A 20,571-nucleotide genomic window follows, 5' to 3' on the forward strand; every position below is an offset into this window, starting at 1 on the left:
GCCCTCTGTGCTTGGTTTTGCGTGTGAACTGTCAGCCATGTGACTAACAGTTATAAGTCACCAGTTACCAGAAACAGGCACAACAGAGACCAATAAAGGTGAAGATTAATTATTTGCTTTGATCAGAAAGTAAAATAATTATTACATTTTGTTGTTACAACTTTTGTGTTCACCTTTACTAGTCTTGACTAATGTAAATGAAAGTTATACAGATTAAATACGGTTTTATTAGAAGCAAAGATCATTTGACGAACACACAGGGCAGATATGACAGCATACCAGAGGCATAAAATGCACATATTATGCATATGTATGGGTGCTTATGCCACAAGCTAACCTCCCTTAAAATACTGAGTACAGGGAAATAGTAGACAGGCTTAATGTATTAAAAGAACACAATGTATAGTCATTAATGATATCATAATTATTAATGTTGATCATTATCAACACAAGTCAATGGGGCAGTGCCTATGCTGCTTGTTAGTGGTGACTTGTAAAACATCATATACAGTATTATATAGCCAGATCACTGAATTCTTATGAATGACTATCCTCATCACCTAACACCTGTTGGATGGTATGAAAAGTAATTCTTGACAATAATGAAACAAGAATATACATAATTCTTCTAGCAACACCATTTCCAACTTCACAACTTCCAAACAATTGAAGAATGTAAATGAACTGAATATTATGCTTTACCTAATTCCCATAGCACATAATAGAAGGTTATGGCTGACATGGCAAACAAGAACATTGAGATAACATAAAGCTCACATCTTAACAGTGTTTTAGAATGAAAAGCAAATTTACTTCCTTGGCCAGAACTTGTATCATAGAAACAAGTGACTTTTAAAATTAAGAAATAATAAGAGAATCTTTACCACCCCACAAGAAGAAACAAATATCAGTTTTTACCAATGTACACTGAAACAGCAAAATTTAGTTTCATGTATTCTGATAAATCTAAATGACGAATTTCTTGCCATCATGACTAAATACAATGCATATCAACATATCAATAAATTTCACAAAATGGCTGATAACTTCAAGTGAGGAAAGAATCAGCTGTGAATCCTACAACAGATAACCAAAATGATGTGGCAAGCCGGAAATTCTTATTTGGAAAATGAATTGAAACCCAAATAATCAAACCTTATGAACATTGTTATGGGAATTACTAAAATGCAATATTCAGTTTAAGGTACAATGAAAAATCATAATAGTGGCAAGAATGATCAAACGGCAATTTCCAGTATTAATAAAACTTAAGTTTATTGAGTAAAATGTTGAAGGGAAGGAATAATAATAATAAAAATGAAAAGTAATTCATATAACCTATTGCTTAACCTAAAGCTGTCTGCCAAATATATGACTAAAAGTTGTCTTTCACTTGTGAGATTTCTAGTTGATTACATATTCATCAAACATGCAACCACCTTAAATTAATACCATCCTACTATTGCAAAGCTGGTAAGAGTAATAATAACACTTCCTTAACCCTAACAACTGAAACACTAATAATAAGCAAACACTTCGTTGGATCAAGCTTTGCCAAACTCTGCATTTAATCTTTGGTTGTTCTTATAAAAACACTAACAGATTTGTGGACATAAAATCACTAGCTGCTAGACCTAGCACAAATGTTCCATTAGTTGGGTTATCACAACTTTTGAATGTCATTTACATAACAGTGATGCACTTAAAAGAAATAATACCTGTTTGCACAAAGCAATGTGCCCGTGTTGCCCAAAAAGATAATAATTAATATATATATATATATATATATATATATATATATATATATATATATATATATATATATATATATATATATATATATATATATCATGAAGCTTAAGCTACCAGGCATTTTGGTCACTTTTAAAAGTTCAATGATATTACTCACAACATGTACTTCAATGAATGTTACTCCACAAGGTAATAGTAATAGTACCTTGTTAACATTTCATACTCTGTAATGGATGGTCGAGTAAAATTTAAGCAAACAAAAATTAATAAAAATGAAAACACCAACAAAATATCAATAATAAATATAACTAAAGAAACAGTGCCACTGCTGATCTGTCTATCAATCTACGAGGAGTAAAGTAGCCTAAAAGCATCACTCCTGATAAAAAGATACATACACACACACACACACACTGAGATGAGTAGAGTTACCTGGGTTTTCAACATGAAACTTTGTGAGCATTTAAAGATTGTGAAGACTTCCTACATTTAATTTTGATATAAATTGATGTTCTATCAGAATTCCAAAAACTGATACCTGTACTTGCAATCCATCTTGAGAGAAGTAAAATATTTAACAGCTAATAATCTCTCACAAAAAATTTAAATGGCCTAAAAGGTCTATAGGCAGTGCATCTTGAGCATTGTGCTTTGTGTCTCTTGTTTGTGCAGATACTGGAAATACAAAAATACAAGGCAATAGTTCTCAAATGATAACTAATACATATGCCAAGTATTCTTTCATCACCATTTTCCCCTAAATCATGCAGTACAGTACTACTGCTCCACCTGTGGCAAAAGTTACACAAGAAAAAACTTAGTAAAAAAACATTTGGTAAATTCTTCAGTAATAATATTCACAACATGAAAAAACACAGTGGATGTGGAGTCTCATGTCAGGTCTCCTACTTATATGCAAACCTATTATGATGACATTCAGTTACTATAACAAAGAAATCTTATTAAAAATAAATATATTCAAAGTAATAAAAATAATCCTGAAAACCCATTTCAAGCCAAATGGCATGGTGTCCTACCATGAACGAAGGAAATCAGCTAGTTTAAATTGCCAGGGTAAGTGTGATTACCTGCACAAACCTTACGGACATAATGTCAAACATTACTATATTTAGCCATCCAGAATTAACGCTGGGCCCTACACTTGGGCCATCACAGGCGAAATGGGTCATAAATGGTCACAAGTACCACCAATTAAAAGTCAGCAGCTTTTACTGCCAGAGGTATGTGTACCAAGAGACTGCTTCTTGAGAGGATCTATTTTAGTTCTCTTTGGAAGGAAGATCTGTTGTGAGCATATCAAAAAAACATTCCCCTAAATATAACTTATCCACAAGCTTTTAGCAGCCTTTTTATTGTGACCCTAAACATAAAATAACTAAAACTAGTATGACCTGTTTCAACAAACAAATATACGGCAAGTGTATAATGCATAAATGAGCAAATGTCTTAATTTCTTCTACATTAACCCGATTTTCAGACCAATACACCTATAAGAATTTTCAATGGACACATTCACAAACTTTTGAGATACTATAGCTTTTTTGAACCAGCGCCTCTAGAATTTGTCTACTAAACATAACCTATACCTAACAAATTCCATGTCAAATTATCCATTGAGATTTTGGTAGATTGGAAGATTCTCATAAACTGTTGCACAAAGTAAAAATATAAAAGCTAATGAAATCTTCAGTGTTTCCCAATCAGGTCTTACAATTAACACTGGAACAATAAAATTATTTGTATACAAATTAAATCAAATAGAAATGACAGCTATTCCCCCTTTTCTTTTTACAAATTTTAAGTATCCGAAAATTCACATTATCAAAATCGACAAATTAGGGACCATTTTTCAATAGTAAATGAAAGCCATTTTCACTTTTACGAAATCTCATACAGGTTAGAAGCCTTTACCCACACCAGAGATTATGTAGGGTACACATACTGTACTAATATTTCACCCTCCAGCACATCTTACTATTACTAAATTCAGTATAGTATTCAAAAGACTTTTAAAGGACAAATCCCTTTCATAAATAGAGGAATATATCTGTAATAAAATGACTTGAAATTCACGAATTATTACAAGATCAATTGTATCTTCCCTTGATTATGTTCATATGTCACGTACGTAGTGCAAATCTCAAGTTCAATTTAGAATACTGTATATAGAATAAAAAAAATTTAATACAAGTACCAAATTTTAACATCTAAAAACTAAAAAAAAAAATATAACTTAACAATAAAATGTTCAGTTAAAAATCAACCAATCTAAAGGCAGTACAACAAAAACAACAGAGATTAATGATAGAGCAGCTCTGATGAAACTTGTAAACATACTCGATGATCTACTTCTCTACACAATGATGCACTTCACTACTGCATTAGAGCATTACACCTAAAACATGGCTGGAACTAAAATCAATTTGTGATAAAAGTTTATTTCAGAATTATATATTTATGAGGTCAATAAAATGGAAATGGATAATCTGTCGTGGAATTATTCTTATCATTAGCTACATCTCGACACTTATTCCTTCCTCTTTGTAATACGCAACTAAAACATCAAAGGACGCGTGGCCATGAACCAGCGGGAAATAGCTCCATGTTAGTGTCCTAGATTTTCTGTAGTAATTATCTCTACCTTGGTGATCTTCTTTGGATCCGGTGTGCCAGTTTCCAGCACCTCCACCTTCTGATAGACATTGGGCGAGTTCAGCCATCGTGTTTTGTCCTGAGTCTTACGGCCATCCAAGATCCTCTTCAAGGGGCTGAGAAAAATTCATAGTGTGATACAGTAGTTTTGAAGAACAGGAGGTGAAGATGTAAAAAATGCTATACTATAGAGCAGTGGTCCCCAACCTTTTGTAGGCTCTGGGCCACATTTATCATTGTAAATATAGTGGAGGATACCATAACGTAGGACCTACTGTACTTAAAAAAAAAAAAAAAAAAAAAAAAAACTCATACTCTACAGTTATTTGCAGTTTTACACGTCTAACTGTTACCAGCTACATACATTTTACATTTACTCTCGGACAGGACGTATGTATTTACCCCAGTGAGAAGACTGGCTCTCTCTCTCTCTCTCTCTCTCTCTCTCTGTGCAAGGTCTGGGGTAAATATACACATCCTGTACACAACAGACTTGGGACAAGCGCACAGCTCCTCTCTCTCTCTCTCAAACTATAAAGTTGTATCCAGTTATTACATATTTTCATTAATTTCTCTCTTACAAACAATCCCAAATATTTAAAAAATTTCCAATAAACCATTGTGGGCGCCACAACATAGTTCCACGTACAGGTTGGGTACCAGTGATATAGAGCAACCAAGGCAGATGATTTTGTGCAAAGCAAAATATTCCAGGAATGGTTTACTTCACTCAATATTACACAAATACAATAAAAAATAAGAGCTAAAATAATGAAAAAAAAATAAAAAAAATAAAATGCATTTTGCTTCTTTATCTATTTTCTTTTTTGTGTAACCTTACTTGCATTTGTACATCCAGATTCTTTTGGATCTTAACCTCATCACAATGGGGCGACACACTTCATATATCACTTGGCTAATGACAGACGATGTTATTCAGCAGAGAAAAGGCCCAAGGGTTTAATATAGTACAACTATCCATTTTTTAATATATATAGTACAAGGGAATATACATTTCAAAAGTAACATACCTCCTTGTAATGTCATCCTCATCAAACAGATGAGTGTAGTTGGAGGCAGTGGGAGGAAGGGCAACATCACTCTGCTGCCTTGGTGCATCTTGTTTAATCAAAGGCCGTCGGTAGATGTATCCTGTTCTAAGACCCTGTCAGAGAATATTTCATATTAAATTCTTCTACCATGAAATCATTTAAAACTTACAAAGTTTTCAATATAGTATCTATGTACCATTCCCAACCCTTTGATAAAATTAAATATAGTAAAGTCATAAACCTTCACTTTTGCTCCTTGAGACAAAGTGAATCAAATATATATATATATATATATATATATATATATATATATATATATATATATATATATATATATATATATATATATATATATATATATATATATATATATATATATATATATATATATATATATATATATATATATATATATATATATATATATATATATATGTTTCTTTTCTAAAAATTTTGTTTAACTAATCTTGACCCATCTCTAAAACTTTAAACTCCATTCATTATTACACTTTCACCTACAATTCTTCTCCACTCTGTAAGGTCTCCTGTCACTCCCTTGATGGCAATCTTACACTGACACAACCTAAGCCTTTATACATTTCACCAATCCCCAGATTTAAGTTATGATGAAGTGTTAACATAAGGGTTACAAGGTAAAAAAAAGATTAGAAAGAAATTGTACTTAATTAACTTCATCATATCCTACCCACAACACAATTCTTTAGTTTAGTCTAAATGCTGATATTTTAGGGACTGTTTCTTTATAACTGTCACCCCACTGAATTTCCCAAGCAAATCAGATGACAAAAATACAATAAGAAACACTTGCAGTAATGTGATAACATGATAAAAAGGAGAGGAGAATAGACTGGCATTCTTATTAACATCTGAATAATGAATGCAATGACTTTTACCAAGAAATATGGTCCCATCAGCCTTGACAAAAACCTCAAAAAAAAAGAGAAAAGAATTGGAAGCATAAACAAAGATTCACTTGGAAAAGAAATCATGATTCACACACATTCACTTCCTTTATCTTATCATTTGAAAAATACTCACAGCATTATCAAGGGATCTCATGAGAGCTTCAAACTCCAGCTCCCCAACCTTCCATTTGCGTTCCTTTGGACCCTGTGTTGCTGGTCCGCCCTCCTAGAATAAATAGATTTACATATCAAATCCTGTTAAATACTGTACAGTAAAGGAAAATAGCAACTAGTACAATTTTATAAATGATCAATTTAAAATAATCATGTCAGCAGAGAAGAAAAAATTTCATTTCACCGAGTTGTTCAAACTGAACAGCCAAATTTGTCAAAGGATATCTGCACCCAAATTCAAGTAAATGTAACAAATAGACAATAAGCAAATCTGAACATATTTTTTAGATGAACCAGACCATATTCAGATTTATAAATGATGATTAGAATGTATTCTAAGTTTCATGTCAAGCCAATTATTATTGTAGGACTAGTGACGTTTAACATTTTGGGGTGCATGGAGATGGGAAACCCACACACATATGCAGGTCTATACAATATACAGTATGACAGCCTAAAATTCCAATTTTGAAGTAAATCCTACTAAGGCTGGACTAGTTTTAAACAGTTCTTGCAACTTTTGAATGAAAACAGGTAGCACACAGTAAGTGAAACTAAACATGACAGAGTGAATCCAAAGTCTGCGTGATTGAAACTGCAAGAATAGTTATGTTTATAAATTTTTTGGGGTGTATGGACACAAAATGCCTTTCTGTAGTTACATGGTATTTAGACTGTATTCCATTCCAACTGAAATTAAAGAACTAGTTCCATTAAAATTTCTTTACAAATATACAAACAGACTAAAATGGGTAACACTTAAACAAAAGAACATCTGTATATGATGTCTAAGATGCACTCCAATTTGAAGTTCAGTCAATTGAAACTGTAAAACTAGTTACATTTACAAACAATCTATTATATACAGACAGATGGACTCATGAATGGATCGAGTTAAAACCCGGATAGTAGTCGAATCTGTTAATGATAATAAGATGTGTTCCAAGTTTGAAATCAATCTTAATTAAAACTATAGGACTATTTATGTTAACAAACCTTACAGGATGTATGGGCAACAAGGTGTAACACTAGCTGCCTCAGTTTGTGGAGGCATATAAAAGGCACATGAATAAAACAAACCAGGAAGGTGGGGTAATAATATTTCCTGTAGGACAGTGAGGAAGATATGAAAAAGTTTGGCAGACTGCTCATCTCTTAAGCTTGTCCTACTTTGGTCAAATGTGACCAACTGGACTTCAACTTCATTAAACCACCGGAAAACATTCAAGACTATTTAAATCAGTAAACATTAGTTCAGTTTAAAAAATGATAATTCAAACTATTTAATATTAATGCCATAATCTTTAATTTAATAAAAATTCTTTTTTAGATTAGAAATGTTGATCATAGGTACTTGCAGTTTCTTCAACTTCAATGCCAGAAGCAACTTTATTAAGTTTTAGATATTTCAGATTTATCATTAGTGGATTAACAAACTTTGCAAGACTCAAACTTTAATAATGTTAAAAAAAAAAAGAAAGAAAAATTGATGTCTCACTAATATACAGTAAAAGCATCATGCTTGTTTCAACACGAGGTACAGTACCTGCTTACTGTCAACACCTCCACCTCCTCGTCGAGAAACGTCAAAGACTGCGTGGCGAACATCATCGTTTACTACTATCAAGCTGTCCAGACCAAGTGGCGCCATACGCATCTAGAAGATAAAATATATTAAAAAAAATGGGAGCAGCAGTATTACCTCAATTGAAAAGATATTACTAATCTCTTCGGTAGACAGCTCATATAATTATAATCATTATTTTCACTTCAGTGGAAGGGTAGTATTTATACAATGAGCATTTTTTTTTAATACCGTAACATGCCTTCATTCATATATTTGTAGTTCATGGCTTTACTCCTGAGCTATTTCCCGATATGGTTTTTCTAACTACACATCATCTTTACTAACACAAACTATCCTCCATTTGTTTTCCTCATTTTCCCCATTATTTAAGTTTATACTGTACCTACCAAATTTGCCTTAAAATAAGAGGGGTGGGGATGTACTTGTGTACATTTAAGATTGGACAGGTTTCTTTGTATCTGATTCTTATACTTGAAATTCAGATGATCTAAAACAATTCAATATAAAACTTTTGTTCTGCATATTGATTTTTACTTTTGAGAAGATAAAAACCGTATCCATATAAATATAGTACAGTATTCATAAACCCTGGCAACACACTACACTATATCCAAGACATTATTTAGTACAGTACCTACTTTCACTAGGGACCAGTTTTGTCTTCCCAACAGATATTAATACATGCTCCACTTTCCCAATTTAAAACTTTGAGAAGACTTAAAACAGTTTCCCATTTTTCATAAGGACACAGCAGATGGATATATGAGGCCTTTTGGAAGAGGAGTATCACAGCAGATAACATAACAAATAATAATGCAGTTATTGCAATTATGAATCAATTACCTGTACTACAATAAGAATGAATTAATTACTGGTGACGTTTTTACTCTTCCACCTAAGTGCCTTTTCACTCTTCCATACCTTGAACATGAAAGTACAGTACTGACTCTCTCTTGTCTAATACATTTAACAGTTGCTGAAAAGATTATTTCATCTCCCTTTTACTTTTTCTTTGTCCATAATAGTAGCCCTCTTTCATTTGTAAGTACTGTACTGGACTGTACCATTTCCATTTGTTATTGTGGTTTTTCTCACCCTATTCAGTTCCCCCCAGAACATTTTGCAACCCTTCTCCCATCTTTCATCTGCTCTTCTTCTACTCCAGTCTTTTGCAATCATCTTTACTTCCCTTCTTTTATTATTCCTTGTGTGAAACTAGTGGCACACACATCTGCTCCTTTCGTCTCTTCACTGCCAGCTTCATTTCTTGTTTTTCATTCCTAATTTCATGTACCCATTTCCCTCACCTCACAGTACTTTTACATTACTCCCATTCTCCTTAAGCTCTTCCTTCTCAATCCTAATTTACATGGTTACAGGGTAATTTTTTCAGTCACTTCATTAAATTTCTTTCAACCATGTACCTTTCAGTTAGCATTATTCCTGCTTCTAATGAATATAATGGTCCGACACTCTACTCCACACGTTACTCTTCTTAAAGTGCTCACACCCCCCATCATAGATATACCATTAACAGGCCCACTGTATCCTCCCAGATGTACCACCATAACAGTTCAATATCCACTGGAGGGAACAAATATGGAAGATCAAATAATTGGATAATATGGTGATGTGGGATTTAGGTATATACAGTACTGTACTTAAGAATGACCAGTATCCTGTAACTCCACACGTATACCGGTATATGTTATTAATTTCTTCCCTATCGTCATTATTATTGTATCTCTGAAGGAAAAAATGAGGATCTTATGTTTCCCCAGCATTCACAAAACTGTACTTTAAATTACATAGCTTTAAACATCAACCTGTACTTGCACTCATAAAAGACAACTCTATACCATACCTGTGTCTCACAGGAAATGATTGTGTGGTAGGTATTATACCATGCTTCCTCCATACTCTCACCACAGCACACAGCACCATGATTTCGTAGCAACATAACCTGCCCATGAAGATAATAAGTCTTAAATATGCTGGTAGGTAACTGAGTACAGTGTTAGTTAATACAGTACACTCAAACTGAAGTAATATAATATTCTCAGAAATAAATTATAAATGTAAATGACAATTCATTTCCTAAAGTATATTTTGTTGTCTATGCAGTACTAAATGATCACTCAAGATACTTAGCATTACTGTACAATACCTTATTGGTGGGCCCAAGATTGCGTGCAAGTTTCTCTTTATCATCAGGATTAACAAATATGCCCTGATAATCATGGTATGATATATCTCCAAGGAGCAGAGACTCCTGTGAAAGAGACATTAGTCCTTGTTTCAGGACTGATACCTGAAAATACAGAAGGGAATGTTAACAGCAGGTATTTATGGTCAAGAGTGTTGTATACAAGAATCAGTGTACGGTCCAAATTTAATGCTTCAATCTCAAGGTTTCTGGTCTAACAAGTTATGAGAGACATGAAGATCTTAAATGACCCAACCTGCAACATAAACACACACAAAAGTGGGAGGGGGAATAATTCCCCAAAGAAAGGGACAAAAATCAACAGCCAATATGCTTGAGGTTTACCTCAAATAAACAATTTCATTTCCTGGCAGAATTACAAAGCCCACTCAAATTAATTTTAAGTAATAATAGTGAAAGGCTAAGGTTATGTACAAGCTATCTTAAACATCACACTTCAGGAATGTCAGCCAAATAACTGACACACTATCAGGTATCCACTGAAGTCATACATAATAGAAACATCAGAACAGACATAGGATAACCTTCAACTCATAAAACCAAGATACAAGGTACTCTAATAAAATTACCATGTAGTACACACCTATACCACCAAGAAGTAATGAACCAATGAGAAAAAATATGTCACTGTAAAAACCAACAAGGAGTTCAGCAGTGAGGGCAACAGGTGTTAACTGGATGCTTTAGCAAATGATAAGTTTTGAGAAGAGAATTAAATGAACTTAAGACTCTTCTCCCACATTTTTTTTTGCCTTGCTGGCTTTTAAAGCAATCACCTAGCCAGGTTTAAGCTGTACTTCAACAATACCAGAACTCTGAACGAAAAACTGCACAACAGTGATCTGTACTGAGTACTGATTTAACAAAACAGTTTGGCCTACTGCTGGTGCAGGCTGCTGTGGATGGTTCACACTTTCCCATTAACAACGTAGTACCTCTAGACTCAGTTCTTGCTTCTATCCTCGTCTTACTCCATACTAATGACCAACTCTCCATTCCTTCAAGCAGAACACGTTCTTTTTCTGATGACATTAAGCTACACAAAAGTCTACCCTACAGCTCTGATGTTTGCAATTACTCTAGTTTCCCAGCAGAGTACTTAAATACTACTACCGAACAGACCACAGATCTTGAAGCCATAGCTCAACGGGACACAAATAAACTAGTCACATTTAGTGTCATCTAGATACAAATTCTCATGGTTTCTTTTGAACAAGATAATCTCAAATCTCCAATTTTATGCCGCAGCATCCCTAATGTACCAACCACTATGTCAATATTACCATTACCAGTAACCTATCTTAGAATCAACACATTTCTAACACTGAAGAGAATACAGAAAAATAAATAAAATCTAGGCTTCCTTTTCATGGACTTGTTCTATACTTTACCTACACACAACTGGCTAATTCCACTCCCAAATGGAATGCTGCTTTCACATAAATAGTGGCACACCAGTAGTAACTAATATTATTACACAAAAATTCAATCCAAAACTGTTAGCCTTACAAGTCACCAGTCCTTCACTCCCTCCACACATGTCTCTTTACTTTATCTTTTATACCACTACTGCCACTGTTAGAGTGCTTGTGAAATTCTGTCCATGGCCGAGCCCCCCCCCCCACCCCTCAATCACAACGTATGTCCTTGATCATACACTCCTAATCTTTTTAGTTATTCATTACTGATCGCCACCTATATTCTTTGCACTTCTCATTTGGAGAATTAGTAGCCATTTTATATGTTTTTTATTTACATACAAGTTACAATTCTTTTAATGTTGGGCATACACACACATATTACTACATAGATAAATCATGCATCTTTGTCATACTTCTTTCTTAGCCATGGTGTATTTGGCAAGCCTAGTGTGAATATGGGTCACTGACAGTAGTGCTGCCCTTCAGGGTTAATGCTGACATGTGCCTTCCTTAGTCCATCACTTTTTTTCTTTCTTTTTCCCCCTGGACAAAATATTCTCTCTCAGGTCCCTTTCAAGTGATTTATAAGTCATAATAAAGGCCATTTGAAAGTTCTAGGATTACTAAGATTTTAACCCTTTAGAGGCCAAAGTAGCCCTTAGGTATATTATTTTGGCTAACACCAGATGATTTTATTCACCCGAGAGAAACCCCCGTCCCCTAAAGGGTTTGATATACTGTATAACCACATAAATTAAATCCACAACATATATGCCCATAGCCCATATCAGAGAAAGATGCAGACACTTATACAAACTTATCTGACTTACCGCTACAACTGCTGGATGATGTATGTGAACAATGCACTTGATGTCTGGTCTAGCAGCATGAATGGCCGAGTGAAGCATGAGTCCAGCAATATTTACGCCAAAGTTTGTTGAACCTGACTCAACCACATTGCCCTGCATGTCAACCTTCACCAATGAGGAGGCTGTAACCTCATGATACAACAAACCAAATGGATTTAGGAGGAAGTGTTCTGTGTCCTGGCTGATTCGACCCTGTAATTACAAGTTGGTTGTAAACACACATTAGCTTTGCCATTTACTAAATTTAAAAAAAAATTAATGTACTGTACTGTGTTTCAGCAAATACTGTAACAGCAATTTTAAATAATTTAACTCAGCAGCATGGCATGAGTACAATCTCTATTGTAAAATAGATAAATTCTTTGCAGAATAACTGACTTTCAAACAAACTGAAATTCTGTCAGATGTATAAAACACGGACATACTGGCCAATACAACACAAAAACACCCACCGTTATGTGATTGTAAATGCTTTGTGTCCAGCCATGCATGTCAATAAGTCTGTAGACTGCAGCTAGTTTACATCGGAGCAACTTCTCTCCTTTAGCAAAGTTGAAGCTGTCCATACCACGAATGTCATTTATGGGGATAACACTTTGACTACCTGTAGATAAGAATATAATTTATTTGTTAAAAGCACAACTATAATAAAAATGTGTAATGTCACCATGGTTTTTAAATATCATCATGGATGGGAAAGTAAATAAGTAAAAGCAAGAGTGATGAAGATGGTTATAAGTCTGGTAAATCATGAAACAAATTGGAAATACGAGATGAAACCGTTGCTGTGTCCATATGGCACTGCTCTTGTTAGTTACTCAGATTTGATTTTTGTTTGTTAACAAATGTTAATGAGTAAGTTTGAAAGTACAGTATGTTCTATACAGTACTATGAAAAAGCTAATACTGACTGCTAACATAAGGTAAAAGGATGAAAATAGTAAAAGATGACAAGGGGCAATGATATATATTTATATTTTTTTTATTGAAGGAAATGATGTGTAAGAGTGGATGTACCTGAGATCTGAACAATATGTGACAAACTGAACAGCAAAATAAAAAAGAGAAAGACAGTACAGGTAACAGGTGCACTATGAAATGTATGAATGAAGTGAACTGTATCAAAAGGAGGAGGGGGGACAAAAACAGGAATGTACAAAAGTAGAGCTCCAGTTAAAGAAGAAAAAGTCAAATTTTTAGCAACTTCAGAACATTATAGGAATAACAGGATGCCAAGAATGGTAAAAACAGAAACATGGAGATGAGGTTTACTCAAGCGGCACAAATTTACTGAGAGGGAGGGGAGAAGAGCTGGGAGGGTACTCTACAAGACTGGTAAAGTGTGTTGCTCTGAGGTAGATGGCAGGACAGAGCGAGGGAGAAAACCAAGAAGAAAGAGGGGGAAGACTAAGAAGGAAGAGGGGGGGGGAAGACCAAGAAGGCGATGGAAGGATGGGGGGTGAAGGAGCTGGTTATAAGAACATAAGAACATAAGAAAGTGGGATACTGCAGGAGGCCGACTGGCCCATACAGGGCAGATCCATTTCACACCCATCCCAGCACTTCCATGTGCCTATCCAACTTTGTCTTGAAGCTCCCTAGCGTCCCCGATCCTACTATAGCACTCGGTAGCCTATTCCACATATCCACAACTCTATTACCAAACCAGTGCTTGCCTATATCCTTTCTGAATCGGAATTTATCTAATTTAAAGCCATTTGTTCTAGTTATTTCGTTATTACTGAGCTTCAGAACATCTTCCATTTTACCCTTGTTAATCCCACTTACCCACTTGTACACCTCTATCATATCTCCCCTAACTCTCTAATGAATGTAAGCCTAAGCTTTTCAGTCTTTCTTCATATGGAAGGTTTCTAATATTATGGATCATTTTTGTCATTCTTCTTTGTACTCTCTCCAAAGAATCTATGTCCATTCTATAATAAGGACACCAGAACTGAACCGCATAATCCATGTGTGGCCTCACTAATGCTAGGTAAAGTTTCAAGATAACGTCAGCAGTTCTGTTACTCACAGACCTAGATATGAACCCAAGAATCCTGTTTGCCTTGTTGCAAACGCTAATACATTGTTTTCTAGGTTTCAAGTCGTTGCTAACAAATACACCTAGATCTTTTTCACAAACTGAGTTTTCTATTTCCGTGTTATTCATGAAGCAACTCTGTGAATGAATGCCCAGAGTATGGCACAAACAAAGGTGAAAGGATGACAACATATGAAGAAAGAGTCTGTGTTTGCTCCTGCTTCTGGCCACCTCTCATTGACAGGAACTTGAAGCTTCTAATTATTCTAGAACAACATGCAGCTACAAAAATACCTGGAACTGTAAAGCACTGCCATTGTGACCAAATGTTAATGTTTTACATAAAGATGGGCCGAGATGGTTTGGGCATGTGGCGAAAATGGAGGGGAACAATTGGGTCAAGAGATGTATGCATCTGAACGTGAGGGGAGGGAAGCCAAGGGTAGGTCAAGAATGGCATGGGGTGAGGTTGTTAGAAATGATACCAGAGTTAAGAACCTGACAAGAGAGGCTGTAAAATTTCTAGCAACAGGGAGAACTGCCATCAGGTAATTGCAGTTAACTGATGCAAGTGTGAAAAATGGCCAGAAAAAGGTGATGATGAACTAGTTATCAGTTTTTCTTAACGTTTTTTAATTAATATAAGAAAATATTTCAGTCCCACATTAATTTTTTTAAAAAGGTTTTCAACCCTTTCTGCAGGTACAAAATATTTAATTCTGAACCTCCTTTGGCAGGTTGAGAAAAAGGACCCCCCTCCCTCCCCGAGACAGGAAGAGTGAGGTACAATATATATTATGCCCATAAAACAATTATCTATAAAAAAATAAAAAATAAATCTGAAGAAATTAAGTTTTATGTGAATGGGCTTGCAACATAATAGGTGTGACAAAAATAAGAAACATTCCAAATAAAATGATAATTAAGAACTAAAAATATATACCATACAGTACAAGACTATAACTGCACTATGAACCACCTCAGAAGACACAACATTTAAAGACACTGGTATATTACTGGACAAGTAGAATGCTTGATGCTTACTTCTGAACATATTGACACGTGAACAAGGGATCCCCATCATTTCAGATATATTTTGGATGGCCTGGTAACCTGAGTAACCTTCTGTAAGCTGTGTTTCCACGATCTTCTCCAATTCTTCGCGGAAAATGGTAGAATTCATGATGTTCTCCACACGTTTCCGGCGTTCCATTTCCTGCAATTATGTCATACTGTAGTTTTTACACAGTTTTAATTTCTGGAATAAACCTGTCAGATGAATGTAAAATGGAGAGTCCAGAACCAGATGAACATTTCTTTGTCAATATTGTTCTAATAATTAATCAAACTGCAAGCCTCTGACAAGTATACACACTATTAATTTTTAAATATAAGTTTGGGTGAAAATGTCTCAATACCATAATAACACAACAATTTTAACACATTCATTTCTGGTTACATGCTCAGATTTTAAATAATACAAAGTATCATGTTTATACTAATGATTTACGGAGTTCACAAAGAAAGAAGTAAAGTGGTGTCATATCTGGACTATGTTGGGACACTCTTTATCAATCGATGACACCGTCTTCCTCAGAGGAACCTTCTCAACAAAAAATTCTAAATGAACATAATAATTCCTCTGACTAAACTACTGAAGTACCCTGTATAGTATACAGTACAGTACTTAAATCATCATTAAGGCTTATTTTTCCTTGACAACCAAAAGATACGGTACTGTATTAAGAGCATCTAGGTAGTTTCTTGGTTCACTTCCTTCATTCTATACAGTATTCTTGTATACATGCAACTATGTTACTAAGACACTAAAACATTTTAAGCATTTCAAGGTACTGTACTGTATAAACACTGCTGTCATCTTATCAATAATCACCTGTATTTGGTGAATTATTGTACAGAACTTCCTTAAGTTATACTGTAATACACTAATTATAATCCTAAAGATTTAAGTACAACCAAATTATGATATAAATATCAATATCTTCACTTGTCAATAAGAAAATAAAAATGTCAATAATGCATCCAAATAATATAAAAGTTATTGTAATATTCTAAAAAATCAAATTAACGAAATCTACAAACACTCTAGTTACTATAAAACCCAAGAAGGGCATTTAATTTCATGGAGACAACCAAAATGTTTACTGTACACTAAAGTTTGGCATTTCTCTAAACGGTTCTCGAGTGTGACGACAGAACAATTAACTTTTTTGTAAAAAAAATTCTGTAAATCCAATGATTTAAGTTTCTCTTTAACTACATGGAATTACTTCCAGGTATTATCCACCTCTTAACCAGTTGTACAAAACTAAAAATATCAGAAAATGTCACTTCTAACTGACCAGTTTATAAGCTACAAAATGTACTGTACAGGAAGTCTATGGGAGCTTGACTCAGCCTTTGCATCTTCAACGAATAGAAGAAGTTTCCTTTATTTTTTTTCAGTGTTAAGTAGCAAATCAAGTACAGTAAAGCACAGTAATTACTAATGACACACGGTGATCATAATAACTAACCTTCATATCTTGGTCAATATCGGGAGGTCTCATCTTTTCTCGCTCCAGTTCCTCCTCAGTCATGAGACGCACCTCCTCCTCCTGTGTAGCTGCACCATTGACGCCATTAGCTGGCTGCTGATCCACCCCTTCACTCATCTTGGGGCTTCACCTGAAACCAAGAATATGACACATTAAATACTTGTAAAATGTGGAAGATATTGCTTACACAGCTCTTCACATACTGTATTAAGCTAAAAAAGAAGTACAGTAAACCCCCGCTTTACGCGGTCCCACTTTACGCATTTCCACGTTTACGAGGTACCGTGCAGAACACGGAATGCTCGCTTTCTGCGGTGTGTGTGTGCCCTTTTACGCGGAGAGCGGCGCGAGCAGGGTGCGCACAAGGTCGCCCAGTCATCAAAACATTACCGAGTTCTTCACCAGCCACCCACCACAGCCGGCCCAAGTCAGTGATAATGATAGTGAGGATATGGACTTATATGGACTTTGAGGGGGTTTGACAAAGAGGCCCTGCAAGCCTCTGTGGTGGATAGTGATACAATTGATACAGGTGAGGGCCAATAATCTGCCCTCTGCCTCGGAACCAACCCCCCATCCCCGTGTGCCCAGCCATCTTTTCTACTAATGTAAGTGTTAAAAAACCTAATATTATTGATATTTCTCTTAATTATTAATTGTGTGTGCATACCATCATAAAATTAAGAAGTTATTTCTACTACAACGTAGGTATTGTGTCTGAAAAAGTGGAGTTTGGGGATCGGCCTAGTTTCCATTTCAATTAATCCCATATGTTATGTTGTTCACTTTATGCGTTTCTCACTTTAAGCGGGCCGCCGTGGGTTCAATTGACCACATAAAGTGAGGGTTCACTACATACCATATGCAATCCCAGAATACAGTATAAAAGTTCCATTAACATACAATAGATTATATCCAGGTTTGACACCAGTTGAATATCAGATAACAATCTTAAGGATATTGTACTCTGAAGAGTCAATTACATAAATAGCACAGTACAATACAAGTGTTTTAAAAATATATAACTTTTGACAAATATAAGACAACTAAATACAGTACAGTTCAGTATACAGGACTAATTTGCAAACAGACACACTAAGTCTCCCACAAATTGTTCAGAAAACCTGAGCAATCAAGTGTATATATATATATATATATATATATATATATATATATATATATATATATATATATATATATATATATATATATATATATATATATATATATATATATATATATATATATATATATATATATATATATATATATATATATATATATATATATATATATATATATATATATATATATATATATATATATATATACATACAGGTATATACAGCCTCTCCTCGACTTACGACGGGGTTCCGTCCCGACGACCAGGTCGTAAGTCGATTTGATCTTAAGTCGAAAAGGCAAAAATAATACTGTACATAGAAATTCTAAAATGAAATACAGTACAGTAGAAATAATTGTAACTTGGTAAACGTCATCCCTAACAAGCCACACTCCTCCCGGCTGCCACACTTCCATCAATCTTGTTTCCTTATGTTTTCTTTAACCATTAGTATATCTAATCATTTGTTTTTATTCTGCTTTTGTTGTCCTCGTCTCTCAAAACTACGCCGTGTGGTACTCGTGCTGCAAGACCTTATATCCGTCCTTCACATTTCTTAGCAACTATACATATTGTTATTCATAGCTACTCAATACTTCGACTAATGCCCCACAAACTGTTAATTTCACAGCACAGTAAATTAATAAATGTATACAGTACAATCATTTGAAACCAACGCGGGGGGCCTATAACAGGTTGCAAATGTAAATTGTCCTTTAGAGTGGGGAGGGGAGGTGGTTGGTTAGTCGCAAATTTTTATCAACAACGTTAGTTACTTTTATATACTGAACAGTATTACAGTACTGTACATGGAGCTCATAAAACGCTAGATCGATTTTAAACGAGTATAATACTGTATCATGTCTTGGAGTAAACGCAACGCTACGCATCATATCACCACCATCAAGGTTATGGGAAATGTCTCGCAGGTGCACACGTTACCTAGCGTGCAGGTACGTGTGTACGTGGGAATTGTTCATGACAGTAGAAAGTAATCACAGGTAGAGAAGCTAAATAAACAGGTGTGATTATTAAATATTATATCATGTGAAGATCTTGGACACTTTCTTTTATAAGGGCCAAACAGGGAAGGAGACCCACTGTCGACAGGTGGTTAAACAACAGGAGAGGAAGGGGCGCCCACACTGATGACATCACTATTCAGCAGAGTACACCACGTGAGCTCAAACAACCGTGAGATGGGGGCCAAGTGTCTAGCAAAAGGTGTAAAATGACTATAATTACCTACTGTATCCACTGGACGTTCTGCGCACCTCGCCGTAACCACCACACAAGTGACTTCACCCTGACATTCCCAGGAACAGTGATTAGCCGGTTAATTTTGTTCTTTACCTTAATTTAAATACTGTACAACAGAAACTTTTTTAATGACGGACACATAGTCACCCTATTATTCAATAAGCATTGTTATTAATTTTGAAACGGTAATAATCACTGAAGTGTTTAAGAAGAGGAAAGTGAGTGTGTCATGTACAGAACGTTTAACTCGCTTATAGCAAGACGCACGTGACAGCCTCTACTCAACACCTTGACACTATTTTATTTCCACGCTTTTACTTTAGCAGTTATGATACTTCCTCCCTAAGTCATTATAAACAATTAGGATACAGCAACTGGAGTCATTTTGAGTACGGTGTAGTATTGGAGATACGTGATATAAACCAGGAAAAGGTGTGATAAAGGAGGAAGATACATTAAGGCAACAACTGGGACAAGGGAACAATGTGATGCAGCAAAGGCATGTCCGGTGTGGTCTGGTGGTAGGTAACATGAGGACGCCCACACAAAATTCCATACTTTTGTTATCCCTTACTTACACCTTCTGCTGTAGTCTTTATACACCATGAATTCAATATTTGTCGCTTATTCCCTCGCACTAGTATACTGTAGTACGGAAATAATAAGAGATGTTTGATAATATTCTGAAAACAAAATTGGTCTCACAGCACTATAATATAGCACAGTGGCAAACATTTAATTAGCCTCCAGAAAATCTTGGAGACCGACTGAGTGAACAAGTAGCGTGGGCGTGTCCGCCACCCTCACCGAATCCAGGAAAAAAGGTCAAAAGAAAAGTGTCAGATAAAAAGGCACGGAAAAAAAAACTTAACCTAACCTACGTGCAATGCCATCATATATATAT

At 35.0% G+C, this 20,571-nt stretch overlaps 1 protein-coding gene across 21 annotated transcripts in view; it reads right to left on the bottom strand.

Annotated features, from left to right (window-relative positions):
• The window catches only part of LOC121866458 (protein hu-li tai shao-like), a 134,810-nt gene that overhangs the window by 18,046 nt on the left and 96,193 nt on the right, over window positions 1-20,571 (bottom strand). For all 21 annotated transcript variants that reach the window (XM_042366143.1, XM_042366145.1, XM_042366144.1 and 18 more), the window contains 10 exons: window positions 17,264-17,414; window positions 15,771-15,942; window positions 13,135-13,286; window positions 12,644-12,874; window positions 10,333-10,476; window positions 10,030-10,128; window positions 8,124-8,234; window positions 6,537-6,629; window positions 5,457-5,590; window positions 4,415-4,541 (listed from right to left, as the gene is read on the bottom strand). In XM_042366143.1, coding sequence (XP_042222077.1) covers window positions 4,415-4,541; window positions 5,457-5,590; window positions 6,537-6,629; window positions 8,124-8,234; window positions 10,030-10,128; window positions 10,333-10,476; window positions 12,644-12,874; window positions 13,135-13,286; window positions 15,771-15,942; window positions 17,264-17,401 — 1,401 coding nt within the window. In that variant the 5' untranslated portion in view covers window positions 17,402-17,414. The remainder of the gene's footprint in view (window positions 1-4,414; window positions 4,542-5,456; window positions 5,591-6,536; window positions 6,630-8,123; window positions 8,235-10,029; window positions 10,129-10,332; window positions 10,477-12,643; window positions 12,875-13,134; window positions 13,287-15,770; window positions 15,943-17,263; window positions 17,415-20,571) is intronic.

Source organism: Homarus americanus, unplaced genomic scaffold (assembly GCF_018991925.1).
Source record: "Homarus americanus isolate GMGI-L3 unplaced genomic scaffold, GMGI_Hamer_2.0 scaffold16430, whole genome shotgun sequence".
Classification (NCBI taxonomy): domain Eukaryota; kingdom Metazoa; phylum Arthropoda; class Malacostraca; order Decapoda; family Nephropidae; genus Homarus; species Homarus americanus.